General features: G+C 43.0%; 1 protein-coding gene and 1 non-coding gene across 12 annotated transcripts in view; both read right to left on the bottom strand.

The window, feature by feature from the left end:
* Positions 1-13,082, bottom strand: part of LOC120764843 (ubiquitin-associated protein 2-like) — a 256,201-nt gene that overhangs the window by 73,518 nt on the left and 169,601 nt on the right. For 6 of the 11 annotated variants that reach the window (XR_005704307.2, XM_040088943.1, XM_040088936.1 and 3 more), the window contains 4 exons: positions 4,747-5,018; positions 3,493-3,671; positions 1,563-1,770; positions 345-384 (listed from right to left, as the gene is read on the bottom strand). Coding sequence is in view for 10 of the 11 variants with exons in the window: in XM_040088943.1 (XP_039944877.1) it covers positions 345-384; positions 1,563-1,770; positions 3,493-3,671; positions 4,747-5,018 (699 nt within the window). In the remaining variant the exon portion in view is untranslated. The remainder of the gene's footprint in view (positions 1-344; positions 385-1,562; positions 1,771-3,492; positions 3,672-4,746; positions 5,019-13,082) is intronic. The other 5 variants (XM_040088949.2, XM_058423902.1, XM_040088945.1 and 2 more) reach the window with 4 other exon arrangements.
* LOC120765013 (small nucleolar RNA SNORD121A) lies at positions 3,978-4,060 on the bottom strand. Its single transcript, XR_005704343.1, has one exon. It is a non-coding gene; the product is annotated as a small nucleolar RNA SNORD121A (small nucleolar RNA).

Raw genomic sequence — 13,082 nt, 5'->3', positions numbered from 1 at the left:
TACTATTAAATTTTATGTTAATTTTTCATTTTATATTTTTTTTATTTTCTACTAATTTTGGCAGATAAATTCAAAAGAAAAAGCAGCAGCAAATCAGCTGCTTTAATTCTAAGGCTGCTTAGGTTTGTAGATTTAATAGAGCTGCTTTCACCCTTCAGTTTTAGTCAAGCAGCAAGTAGTATATCCTATGGAAATACAAAATAAACTCAAAAGAGTCAGAAATAAAATAGTCGATGAGAACAATATAAAGCCTTAAACCAGACATCACTGCTCCAGTTGTGCACACAGCAAGTAGTAAGGAAAGATCAGAAAGCCCTGTGCACGACCAAGCTTTGTAAACTTACTGTCAAGAGTTGCCTGTGTTCTAACACTGCTGTGCCCATTCTGTAAACAAAGGAGAAATGGATTAATAAATTATCAAATAGGAATATTAAATTTTCAGACCCAACCACACACAGAACATGCTTCATGCAAAATTCTATATTCATTCTAAATTGAAAGACCAAAAAGACAGAAAATTAACTTTTTTATAGACTTTAACAAAACCACATAATAAAGTTGTCTCAAGTGTGAGGTGTACTGAACATACAGAATCTCATATACTGCCCATAATACACCCATCAGCAGGAGACCATCCCATCTACTGTATATAACATAAACTTCAGGTTCACACCAATATGAAAGAAAGAATTGCTATAACATATAGGAAATGGTTGTGCTTTTGATCTAATGCAACTCACAATTTTAACTATCCAAATTACACAGAGACGCCAATTTTTTTCCATTGAAAGATAAGACTTGAGAGGCACCAGTTGTTTTTTGGATAACGCTGGAGTACAGAAGTGGATAGCCTATGCTTGATCCTCACCAGTAAATATGAGCTAGTGCAGAAGACAAGTGTGACTGAGCCATTACATAACAAAGGCCAGGAGTAAATAAACTTACAAACTCTCACAAGTTCCTTAAATATTTGATAAAATAAATTCTCTTAAAACAAACCTACATTCCATATATAAATAGAGTAGGTGCTTTTCACTATCTCCTGAGACTCTCTCTGTCCTAGACTAGATCTCTCCTTATGCTTTTTAAAATAAAAGATGAAACTAATCTCAACTGCTGTTTAAATCCAACAAAAGAGTAATGCTGGAAGGGCCACAGTTTGGGATCAATTTTCTAGGTGCCATATTAATTTAATAAATAATATACCTTTGGATGGAAATGGTCAAGTGATGGCAAAATACTATGACTGATATTTCCATACAGAGATAGTTCCTTTTAAAAAAACTTAGCTTCAGGGAAGGAAACTCAGATAGAATCTTAAGTGTTACTAAGAATAAAGGTTAGACAGCAATTTAAGATGTCAAAACCCATAAAAGCAGAGGCTCTTATATCCCATATACAAGAAATGGCTACAAAATAGGAAAAGAAAAAACAACAGTAGCCTTGGGAATCAAAAATACCACTTGGCTTGATTAAAATATTACCATATCTGCATAATACAAGTCTAACACCAATAAGAATATTTTCTTTTTGTCCAAGTCTTATTTTGGAATTTCACTCACTGTAACTGCAACAGGGGTTGGTTCAGATGGAGCCATGGAGCTCTGGTACACTATCCTACTAAGCACAGAAGTCTGCTCATAGGAGGAAGATGTTACTGGGCTAGTGCTCTGGGATGAGCAGGTCAGACTGGAAGAGCTGATGGCAGAGGTTGTGAAGGTGGACTCCTGCACTGTATTGGATATTGGCAGATAGGTATTCAAAGGATCACTGGAAAAAGTAAAAATTATTTATCAACATGGCAAACTACATCTCAAATACCTTTGTGAAAAATATCAGCTCCTATATAGTTATCTAGAACGACCTTAAACATGCAGTCAAATTATTTATACTAGAAAATCTAATAATGAGAAAAAATATATACTTTTACTTTGGTCCCCAGTAATCACTGTTTCAAAACCATCAGCTGCACTAAGCACCATTCATCTTCCTCCTGCCAGCCCAACCAAAACAAGAGTTTACTCACAAGCACTTTTTTTGGTCATAATTTTCACCTTCTCAAAGTATATTTTTTATTAACATAAACTCTTTTTTAAACAAGTAGATCCATAAAGCCTGTTATATGATGAGAAACACACAGTCTCTTTTAACAACAGAATTCTGTCATTAAAGTATCAGTCTAACAGAACTATGCAGAGGAAAAGTACTTTAAAACATGCAGGATTGTTTTACTTTCTAAACAGCTGCTTTTTGGGTTTTTTTAGTTTACAGAACTAGAAATTAATGTGAAAGTTCATTTTTAATAATATTTCTGATTTATCTTTGGGAAACTTCTTTACTGAAGCCAATTTTTGAATGAATAGGGAAGAAAAAATGGGTTACTAGTATGTTGGCATTTATCATTTATCATTAGCCATTTTAGTATTTCAGTAAGAGGTTCAGCATAATGAAAGACTGGCTTTTTTTCTCATCCCATAGAAGCATCAGATTTGTAATCTGGTGCCAATCTACTAATACACATATATGTTACAAAGGTCATCTCTCCTGGACCAAAAAGCAGAAAAAAAAATTATGTTGTGAGGAACAAACCCTCAAACAAATTTAAAAATCAGGAAAATTAAACACAAAACCAGCAATTTTATAAAGGATAGCTTAATTATAAGATTATATACATTCATGTCATCGCCAGCTTCACACTGACCCATCAAGGGAGATTTTGATTGTAATTAGAAAATAAATTTCTTCTTTAAGATGTCATCCACAGAAAACACTTCACAGAATCACAAAATCAATTAGGTTGAAAAAGACCTCTGAGATCGAGTCCAACCTATAACCAAATAACACCTTGTCAACTAGACCTTGGCACTAAGTGCCACATCCAGTCTTTCCTTAAACACCTGCGGGGACGGTGACTACCACCATTCTAGGCAGCCCATTCCAATGTCTAATCATCCTTTCTGGGAAGAAATTCCTGCTAATGTCCAACTTGAACCTCTCCTGTCGCAGCTTAAGACTCTATCCTCTTGTCCCGTCCCTTGTTCCCTGGGAGTAGAGCCCAACCCTCACCTGGCTCCACCCTCCTGTCAGGGAGTTGTAGAGAGTGAGAAGGCCCCCCCTGAGCATCCTCAGCTCCCTCAGCTGCTCCTCATAGGACATGCACTCCAGACCCTTCACCAGTTCTGTTGCCTTTCTCTGGACTCATTCCAGCACCTCAATGTCCTTCCTGAATTGAGGGGCCCAGAACTGAACACAGGACTCGAGGTGTGACCTCACCAGTGCCAAGTATGGGGGAAAAATCATTTCCCTGGCCCTGCTGGCCACACTATTGCTGATACAGGCCAGGATGCCATTGACCTTGGCCACCTGGGCACACGTTCACCTTACATGTCATCATATTTCCCCCTCTCATTATATGGCAATTGTGCCTTGATGTTTTTGGCGCAAACTTGACCCCTTAAAGAAGACATGCAAGAATGCAGGAGGGGAACTCACACATACTTGACAGATTTTGAGTACAAGCTATTGTTGGTTGCCTGGCTGGTATTCTCACTGCTTGAAGTTGATCCAAATTCTGTGAGCGTAGGCTCTGATCCAAACTCCAAAGCTCCAAATTGAACATTTAATCCTGTCACATCTGCTGATCCAGGCATCTCCACTGCAGAGGCAGGAATCTTAAAGGAGGAAAAAATCCAACATAATTCCTTTGCATGCACTATCTGTATTAAAGATATAAGTAACTGACACTCTTGTCCCCTAACTACAGGCTTCTTCAGTTACTGGCTCAGCCTTTGTTGCTAACTAGATCTGTGACAACCCCTCACTTTACATAAATTAACTACATTCTTGTAACCTGAAATTAATTCATTGATTCTGTGCCCTGATCCGGAGCGGAAAGAGTAAGCCATACTACTCTACAATATCAGTGTCATCTGTGATCATCCCGCTCAGCCAATATTCATCTTGTGGCTACTAAGTCAATCCAAAAATCACATAGCAACAGTCATTTTCAACACAGAACAATTAGATATTTGCTTAGAAAAGACATCACTGTATTTTGAACCTAAAAACTCTTCAGCTTTGAATTTCCTGCTTTATAAACAAGAAACAGACCATCATCTTTGCTCTCCTTCTTCCTAGAAACTTATATATATAGAATCATTAAGGCTGGAAAAGACCCTTAAGATCAAGCCCTACCATTAATCTAGGTCCACAACTAAACCATATCTCTAAGCACCACATCGATGTTTTTTAAATACCCCCACCACCTTCCTGGGCAGCCTGTTCCAATGCTTGACAACCCTTTCTGTAAAGAATTTTTTCCTAATATCCTATCTAAACCTCCCTGGGTGCAACTTGAGGCCATTTCCTCTTGTCTTGTCAATTGTTACCTGGGAGAAGAGACCGACCCCTGCCTGGCTCCATCTTCCTGTCAGTTGTAGAGAGGGAGAAAGTCCCCCTGAGCCTCCTTTTCTCCAGGTTAAGCCCCCCCAGCTCCCTCAGCTGGTCCTCCTAGGACTTGTGCTCCAGCCCCTTCACCAGCTTCATTACCCTTCTCTGGACTTGCTTCAGAACCTCAATATCCTTCCTGAACTGCGGGGCCCAGAACTGGACACAGGACTCGAGGTGTAGCCTCACCAGTACCAAGTATAGAGGAACAATCACTTCCCTGGTCCTGCTGGCCATACTATTGCTGATACAAGCTTTTGTATGCTTATATGTTTACTAAGGACAAACTCAATTACCCACCTTGGATGCTGGAGTTATTCTCCGTTTTGGTGGTTTTATCTGCTTCTGCTGGGTTTGGCGAGCAGTCACTTCCTGGTTATCCATAGATATAGTGGGGAGCTGTAACATTTTGCTAACAGCGGTAGAGGTGTCTACTGGTGATGGCTTGTGGAGTTTTACCTGGGAGGAGGACTCCAGCCTAGGAGGAGGAACAGGGGCTGTCTGTGTTTGTTGTTGCTGTCGCTGGGTCAGATGGCTTAGAACTCGGGATGGTTGAGGCTGTGATTTCAAGTCTGGTCAGTGTTGGGAAAAAGAAACATAAAAATTAAAGCATTGAACTCTGCTCTTCATGCTTCTACCCTTTATGAAACAATCTGGGTGACCTGACAAAGGGGGAGAAATAAGATGTGTGGAGTTTGTTTTGAAAACAGCATTCACTCCTCTGCATTCCTGCTCCTGGACTGTGCTCATCTGAGGCATGGACGAACAGCGGCATGGGGTCCTGTTTTGCTCTTAGTTTTAGCTAGCTGAGGCAGAGAAGCTCTCTGGTCTGTTTTTTTCCTTTTTTATCTGGACCGTTTAAACTTGTCCTGGACTGAAAAACCCAGAGAGACACCCAGATCTCATGTTTGCACCCCTCTGGGGCCCAGGATGGCATTTTTCCAGCACTGGAAGAACTGATAAGAGACTGAGCAAGCTGAGCTACCCACAGCAACAACTTTCTGAATTTACCATGCCCCTTCAGAGCAACGAGAGGTTTTATTGTTTCATATTATTCATTCTTTATGCTTGTGGGCACTTTGTTAAATAAATCGTTTTTTCCACTTTTCTCCAAGGAACTTCTTTTCCCAGACCGGTTGTGGGGAGAGGCTGTTTGGGTTTACTTCCCAGAGGGACCCCATTCAGGGGTTCTCTCACAAATTTGCTCTAAACCAGGACAAACAGACTCACACCCAGACATCTGCCCTGTTGGCCTTCCCTTGGATTCCTCCCCATGAACCCTCAACTGTATCATCACCATCATTAAGCTCCAGGGAATCAAGACACTCCCTAACATACAGGGCTACCCCACTGCCTCTCCTTCCTTGCCTGTCGCTTCTGAAGAGTTTATAGCCATCCATTGCAGCTTTCCAGTTGTGTGAATCACCCCACCATGTTTCCATGATGGCAGCTATGTCATAATTTTCCTGCTGCACCATGGCTTCCACCTCCTCCTGTTGTCCATGCTGTGTGCTGGTGTAGACGCATTTCATTTGGGCTATTGATCCTGCTGCCTTTTTGGGGGGAAGAAGCTCCAACTCCTGTGTGACCATTCTCAGGCACTTCTGGGATTTCTAACAAATCAATAATCCTTGTGTCTTTGCTGCCTCATGGATCTCCATCTGATGCCGTTTAGGTTTTGCCTTTTTTTCTTTTATATGTTCTCTGTATTCTTCACACATATTTGTAGCTCTGTAGTCTGTATTAGTGACTAGTTTTCTCAGTACTTTTCCATGGCCTTTCCTTAGGCAGAAAGACAAAACAAATTCCAGAGCTTCAAGCCCCAGGAGGTACAAGGCTCCATGCTATCTTGATTCTTCCTGGGAACCAAGGCCGAGAACAACTCTTCGAGATGCATTCTCATAGACAAAGTACAATTAGTGCTGAAAGGAGGGCTCCAGAGAAGGGGCTTGACCTGGGAAGGAATTGCATCACCCCTTGTCCTCCTAATTGGTGCTTTTTATCAATTATGCTAATTTCCAAAAACCTATAAAAATGTACTCACCCCTGGGGGGCGGTGGGCTTTTGTGGACATGTTTCCATAACTGCCTCTTATGGCCTTCAAATAAAGATCCCCTTTTATATTACCTTCTTACTAAAATTATCTCGAGTTTCATTTCCAGGTTGGGAAAAAGGCAACATATCCCCTACCTCCACTGAGATGGCAGACCTAAGGACCTCACTGGCACATTGTCCCTCAAACACTGGTGTGCTGCTCAAAGGCTTCTCTCTAGTGAGCATGGGTTTATCCCCTTCCCCCTTCAAATCTAGTTTAAAGCTCTCTCAGCGAGCCCTGATAACTCCTGTACAAAGATCCTTTTCCTGTTTTGAAACAGGTGGACCTCATCTGTTGCCAGCAGGCCTGGTTTGCGTAAACTGACCCATGATCACAACAAAACAAAATTCTGATGGTGACATCAGGCTCAGAGCCAGGTATTCATCTACTGGCTCTTCCTGTTTCTTCCCTGTCATGGGTTGGCACAGTTTGGTTTTTTAGTTATGGAGGAATTGCTTTAGAAAGGACAGGGACCTATCAGAAGGCTAGTTTGGGATATTGGCATCTGTTTTGACCACTGAGAATGTCAGCTGTGACTTTGGGAAGTACCCATATAAAAACCCCTGATTTCCTGCAGGTCAGCCTCTTTTCCCTTTGGCCAGAGAGAGAAAGGTAACATCGTACGGCAGCCAGGGGTCGGCCGGGCCCCGCTGCCCTGGCTGGGCAGCCGGGGCCAGGCTTGCCCAGGCCCAGATGAGCAGCCCTGGCCGGGCTGTGCCTCCAGGCCCCATCTGCTGCCAGCAAGGGGGGGGGGGCCAGGCAGGCCTGTCGGCCGGGCCCCTGATACCAGTTACGGGCCTGGCTGGGCCAGGCCCACCCCGATTTACACTGAGGGGTGGGTAAAAAAGGCATTTATGATCCTGCCTGGTTTTTTTTATTCCTGACTGCCCAGGTGCTCTGACCTCTGATCTTTCTGCGTGAGTTCTTCCCCCTCGTGAGTTCTTTCCCCCCTCACCAGCGAAGCCTTGAAAATCTAACACCATGAGCTGCATCGAGAGAGAAAAGACTCTGGGCAGATTTAACCCTTTCCTGGCAAAATGAAGCTTCCAAGGCTTAACCCTTCGCCGCGAGAGAAAATAAAGGGACACAGTGAACATAGAGAAGAAACAGCATGAAGTCAGTGGAGCAAGAGTGAAAAGACTACTGAGACAGGGGGCTGAGGAGTTTGTCATTCCATTCTTATTGAGCCATGGAAATGAACTCTATATTTAGATTATCCCTTTAAATCATGGGAAAGATATGCATTTGGGGAGATGATTCTTTAGATTTGTGTGTGGATTTGAGCAAAGGTGTTTGTGATGGACTAGGTGATATTAATCCTATAAGATGCTTGAACAGAGATAGAGCTAAGAAGTCCTCTCTGCCAGTGAAGAAGTGAGAAGATATCTCTGTTCCTTGAGATGAAGAACCCTTTGCCTTTGCAGTTTTTCATCTTTAAAAGCTGACACCCCAGTATGCAAAAGTCTAAGACCCATGACCCATAAGCAGCTTGAGAACCTGCTAATGGGAGGGGTCACAAAAGCAGGTTTCCTTGGGCGGCTGTTTTTGTGACAGTTAAAAAAACTCACAAGAGAACTGTTCTAGGTTGTCAGTGGGATCCATGACTCTAAGAGAGACTCTTCTCCTAAAGATTGGTGAAAGACTATTTTCAGATGGTGAAAATGACTGATAATCATAGGTTTTGTCTCTTTTATGTTGTTTTGTAGGAAAGTTAAGTTTGTAGGAGGAGGGAAGAGTGTTTTTGGAGTTTCATTGTTTTGGTTTAGTTTTTTCCCCAACTTTCTTTTTCCATTCTTTTAGTGTATGTTAATAAGACTATTTGTTTATTTTTAAGCTTGAGCCTGCTTTGCTTTTCTCCTAATCTTTCTCCCAGAAAAAGAGAAGAAACACTAAGACCACTACACTAAATTTGGCAACCAGAATTTGGCGAACGTGAAACCACTACATTAATTGGTGTTTCTGCCTGGTTATTGAATTAAAACCATTACATTCCCTCATCATTCCCTGCAACTGGAAGCACTTCTTGTGCTCCTGATCCCTTAACCAGTCACCCCAAGACCCTGAAGTTTCTCTTGACTGCCCTCAGACTTCTTGTTGCAACTTCATCACTGCCTACCTGAAAAATCAATAATCTGAGTGTTGTACCAACATAGAAAGCTTTCTCTTCACATCTTTTACCTGGGCCCCAGGGAGGCAGCAGACTTCGTAAAGAAGTGGGTCTGGTCTGCATGTGAAGCCTTCTGTTCCTTTCAGAAGTGAGTCACCTATGACAATGACCTTTTTTTCTTTATGGAAGCAGTTTTGACACAGGGCATAGGCTGACTTAACCTTGGTGACACCTCCATGCCACATGAACCACTGTCCTCATTACTGTTTGTTGCTGTGTATTATTAGGGTTTATATTGTATTTCATTTTTATATTGGGTTTTGTAATGGTTTCTTCTGCACTCCCCTGGAAAATGTATCATCCCGAGGTTTGTCCCTGCCCCTTTTCCCTGCCCATTCTCCCATATTGTTCCCTTCCTGGAATGTAATCCAACTCTGTTCCACTCCCACCTTAGCCCTGATTGGGTAGTGGCTTGTCCCTGCCTTTAGCCCCTTCCCCTTGATATAAGCCAGAAAAGCACGTGGAAAGCCCTCTTGGCTGGGGGACAGGGAAGAGGCTCCTGACCCAGGTGGGGGCAGGGCCACAGAAGAAAGACCAAATAAAGCCCTGATTTCCCCTGGATCAAGTGCAGACCTTCCTTTGCCATCGATGGGGACCTACTCTCTCTAAAGGAAAAGGTTCACAGCTACTCCTGGGATTTTTGAGGCCCTGAGGAAAAAATCCTTCCAACTGTGGTTTGTCTCTCAAGCTAGCTGAGGCAAAAACAGCTCCGAGGGAGAGACTAACCACAATTGTTCAGCTCCACTTGCAGAGCCTCATACCTATTATGCCAGGGCACATGGGGAGGTGGGGTAGTCACAGATGAGTTGTGCCTGCTGCATTGGGTAGGAACTTGTCACCATTACCCCCTATCTTTTAGGTCACCATGTTAAGCCAAGCAGAAAGAAGACAGGATCTTCCCTATCATGTGCCTTGTCTGACTGGTGGGCCTGTTTCAGGAAAGGTAGGGTTTGGTTCCAGTAGTCTCTTCCTTGCACTCCCTGATACTCCTCAACCTACTCACCTCCCAGAGTTGTCACTAAGCAGAGGAATTCCTCTACTTGAGCACACCTCCCACAGGTGTGCTCACTACTGCTGTCCAATACTGGTATAAGAGCAGGGCACACCCTGTAGCCTGACACCTGGGTGACAGCATGTTCCCACCGGAGCTCTGTCTAGGCAGCTGTTTCAGTCATGGTGTGCAGAGCTTAGAGAGGTTGGCTGTGGCTGTCTGCCAGGTGGATACCATTGCTCCCTGATTGAGCTGGCAGGGCCTCCTACACAACCTGCCGCACCACTACCTGGCTTAAGTGCCACAGGGGGCGGCCACCATTACTCCTGGCCCTGCCCATGCCTCGTCAGTTACTCTCATACAAGCTGCTGGCTCCTGATGGGTCTCGGTGCTCTCCTGGGGTTTCCCCAGCTCAGGACACCATCACCAACCACTTCCTATAGATCCTCTGCTCTCCTGCAAAACGCACCTGCACCAGAGTGTAGAAGGGGCTAACAGCAGGCCTGTTAGCTATAGGAGGGAGAAGTTGAGAAGCAAGAAGAAGCTGATAAAGAGCTTTCTTCAAGGCTGTTACCAAGGAGACCGAGAGAAGAAAAGAACAGAAGAAAGATAAGGAGAGAAGTTTGCAGCTGGATGAAGTATTTTTAGAAGTCACTGTTACTTTCCACCTATGGTGTTATGTTGATTTATTGTAACCAATAGCTGGGGTAGAAGAAGTATAAACAATTAGAAAGTGTATAAAAGGTCAGCCATTTTCGATAATAAACAGTTGCCGTTTGAGACTGCTTCTGGTCTCTGCTTTGTATCGTGACCGCCTCAACTGCGACACCAGAGCTGCTTGCCTTGGCTTTCTTAAAAAATATAAAAGTAAACCTATTCATACAGTGATATAACATTATCACACATTAGGCCTCAAAAACTGATATGGATTATTTTAGTCAAACACTGTAAGTTTTACGGCAATTAACTGTGCCGATAAAATGCGATTACTTCTGAGGGGTCTAGAGTTGCAACTTAGTGGTATTATGAGTTAGGATTCCCCTGCCCCTACAAAAGAAATTATTTTCAACAGAAATAGGAAGTCATCTACCATCTAAATATGGCTGAAAGTCAAGAGACACTGGATGCTGACAGTTTTTTTCCCAAGACTTCCCCTTTCATATTTTCAGACACTAAAAGTATCTCAGAGCACTGGTCAACAACTGTAAGAGATCCACAGCATTTGCAGTGTGAAGGTTTTTTTAATCCAGTTGAAGTGTATTAGAAAGCAACTTAAAATGTACATAAACATTTTTTCATAATTTCTGCAAGTCAAAGATTATAACTGCTACTAAATTGGCTGCTTATCTATCTGGAAACATACATTCACACAGCAGAGAGATACAAGAGCTATCATTCTTCACAGTGAGAATACTGCTAGGAACTACACTGTAAAACCAAGTTTGTGTCATTTTAACTGTTTCTACTAATTTTACTCAATTAAATGAAAAATACATACAATTATGAATAGAAAAAATGGGTAACTTGCATCATTTTCAGCACACATAGACTTCACACTAGGGAAAGAATACTGAGTTGTGATGCACATTATGAAGAAATTATATAGTACTCATTCAAAATTCATGCAATGATGCAAAGAGAAAAAATTGGGGAAAAAGACAAAATATGGTACAACCTAGAAGCAGCATAGGCACACTGAAAATAGGTATTTTCCAGGATTTGTTAAGAAACAAAGTATACAGGTTTTGGCTGGGGTAGAGTTAATTTTCTTCCCAGTGGCTGGTATGGGGCTGCACTTTGGATTTATGCTGAACACAGGGTTGATATTATAGTTACTTTTGTTATTGCTGAGCTTACACAGAGTCAAGGCCTTTTCTGCTCCTTGTATAGCCACGCTGGGGAGGGGGCTGGGGGTGCATGGGAGGTTGGGAGGAGACACAGCTGGGACAGGTGATCCCAACTGACCCAAGGGATATTCCAGACCATGAGACATCATGTTCAGTATATAAGATGGGGGAAGAAGGAGAAAGAGGAGGACATTTGGAGTGATGGCATTTGTCTCCACAAGTCACTATTGCACATGATGGAGCCCTGATTTCCTGGAGATGGCTGAACACCTGCCTGCCCATGGGAAGGGGTGAATGAATTCCTTAGTTTGCTTTGCTTGTGTGTGTGGCTTTTGCTTTCCCTATTAAACTGTCTTTATCTCAACCCATGAGTTTTCTCACTCTTACCCTTCCGATTATCTCCCCAGTCCCACTGGTGGGAGAGGGAGTGAGCGGCTGCACAGGGCTTGGTTGCTGGCTGGGGTTAAACCACGACACAAAGTTAGATCAAAATTCTACTGGAATATTCAAGCACATTATCATGGGTTGGCACAATTTTGTTTTCTAGGTATAGAGAAATGTAAAACATTTTTCCCTGCCCTGACCGTAGCGTGGGTTGAGGGGGGGAGGACAAGGACCTATCAAAAAGGAGGCTGGGATATTGGCAGCTAAGTTGACCAATGAGAAGTGTCAGTGCGACTTTGGAAGGAACATTTAAAACTAATTTGCTGCTGACCGCCCGCTCTCTTGCTTCGGTGATCTGCTATGAGGTAACATTGTAGTCGGGCCAGGCCTGGCCCAGGTTGGGCTCTGCTGCCCCTCTGGGTGGCCAGGCCGGGCCCGGCCGGGCCTCCAGAAGATGCTGCCTGCATGGAGAGTGGGGCGAGCCCAGGTTGGGCCCCCCATTGCCGGCTGGGCAGGGTCTGGCTGAGCCTCTGAGAACTGCTGCCCACATGAGAGCAGCCCAGGTGAAGCCTTTTTACAGCTTAGTGATAGCTCCGAGCTGGACGACCCTGGATGAGACCGAGGGGTGGAAAAAAGGACATTTATCAGCTTCTTCTACCAGCACAGCCTTGCAATTTTTTTTCTTCAGCCCTGCAGCCTGGTGTGTGCACATGGCCTTTGCAAGCCCGGGCAAAATTTAACCCTTTCTTAGCAACATGGAACTTTTAAAGCACAATTCTTCCTCGAGAAAAAGAAGAAAGAAGAAAACAGAAGGTACATGGAACAGACACTGCATGAAGTCAGATTAGAAGTGAAAGAACTAATAATATTGGAATAGGATTGAAGAAGTGGACATTTTTAACCAGACTTTTCTAAGGTAAATTATGAAGAAATAAACTGTTCTTTGCAGCATCTTAGTATTAGGGTAGAATGCTATTCTAATCAAAATTAAGGACTGATGTAATAGAGATTTATTTGGGAACTTTGAAACCCCTGCTCCTGAGTCAAAAAGGAGGTCTCAGCCTTTTGAGATAAAGATAATTTTAGATCAGAAGAAGTATTCGTAAATAATACCCCAGATACACTGAGAAGCTCTGCGGATAGAACATCACA

The sequence above is a fragment of the Hirundo rustica genome, chromosome W (genome assembly GCF_015227805.2).
Source record: "Hirundo rustica isolate bHirRus1 chromosome W, bHirRus1.pri.v3, whole genome shotgun sequence".
NCBI classification, from domain to species: domain Eukaryota; kingdom Metazoa; phylum Chordata; class Aves; order Passeriformes; family Hirundinidae; genus Hirundo; species Hirundo rustica.
Note: the sequence above shows the minus strand (reverse complement) of the source record. Positions and strands in the feature narration are given on the sequence as shown.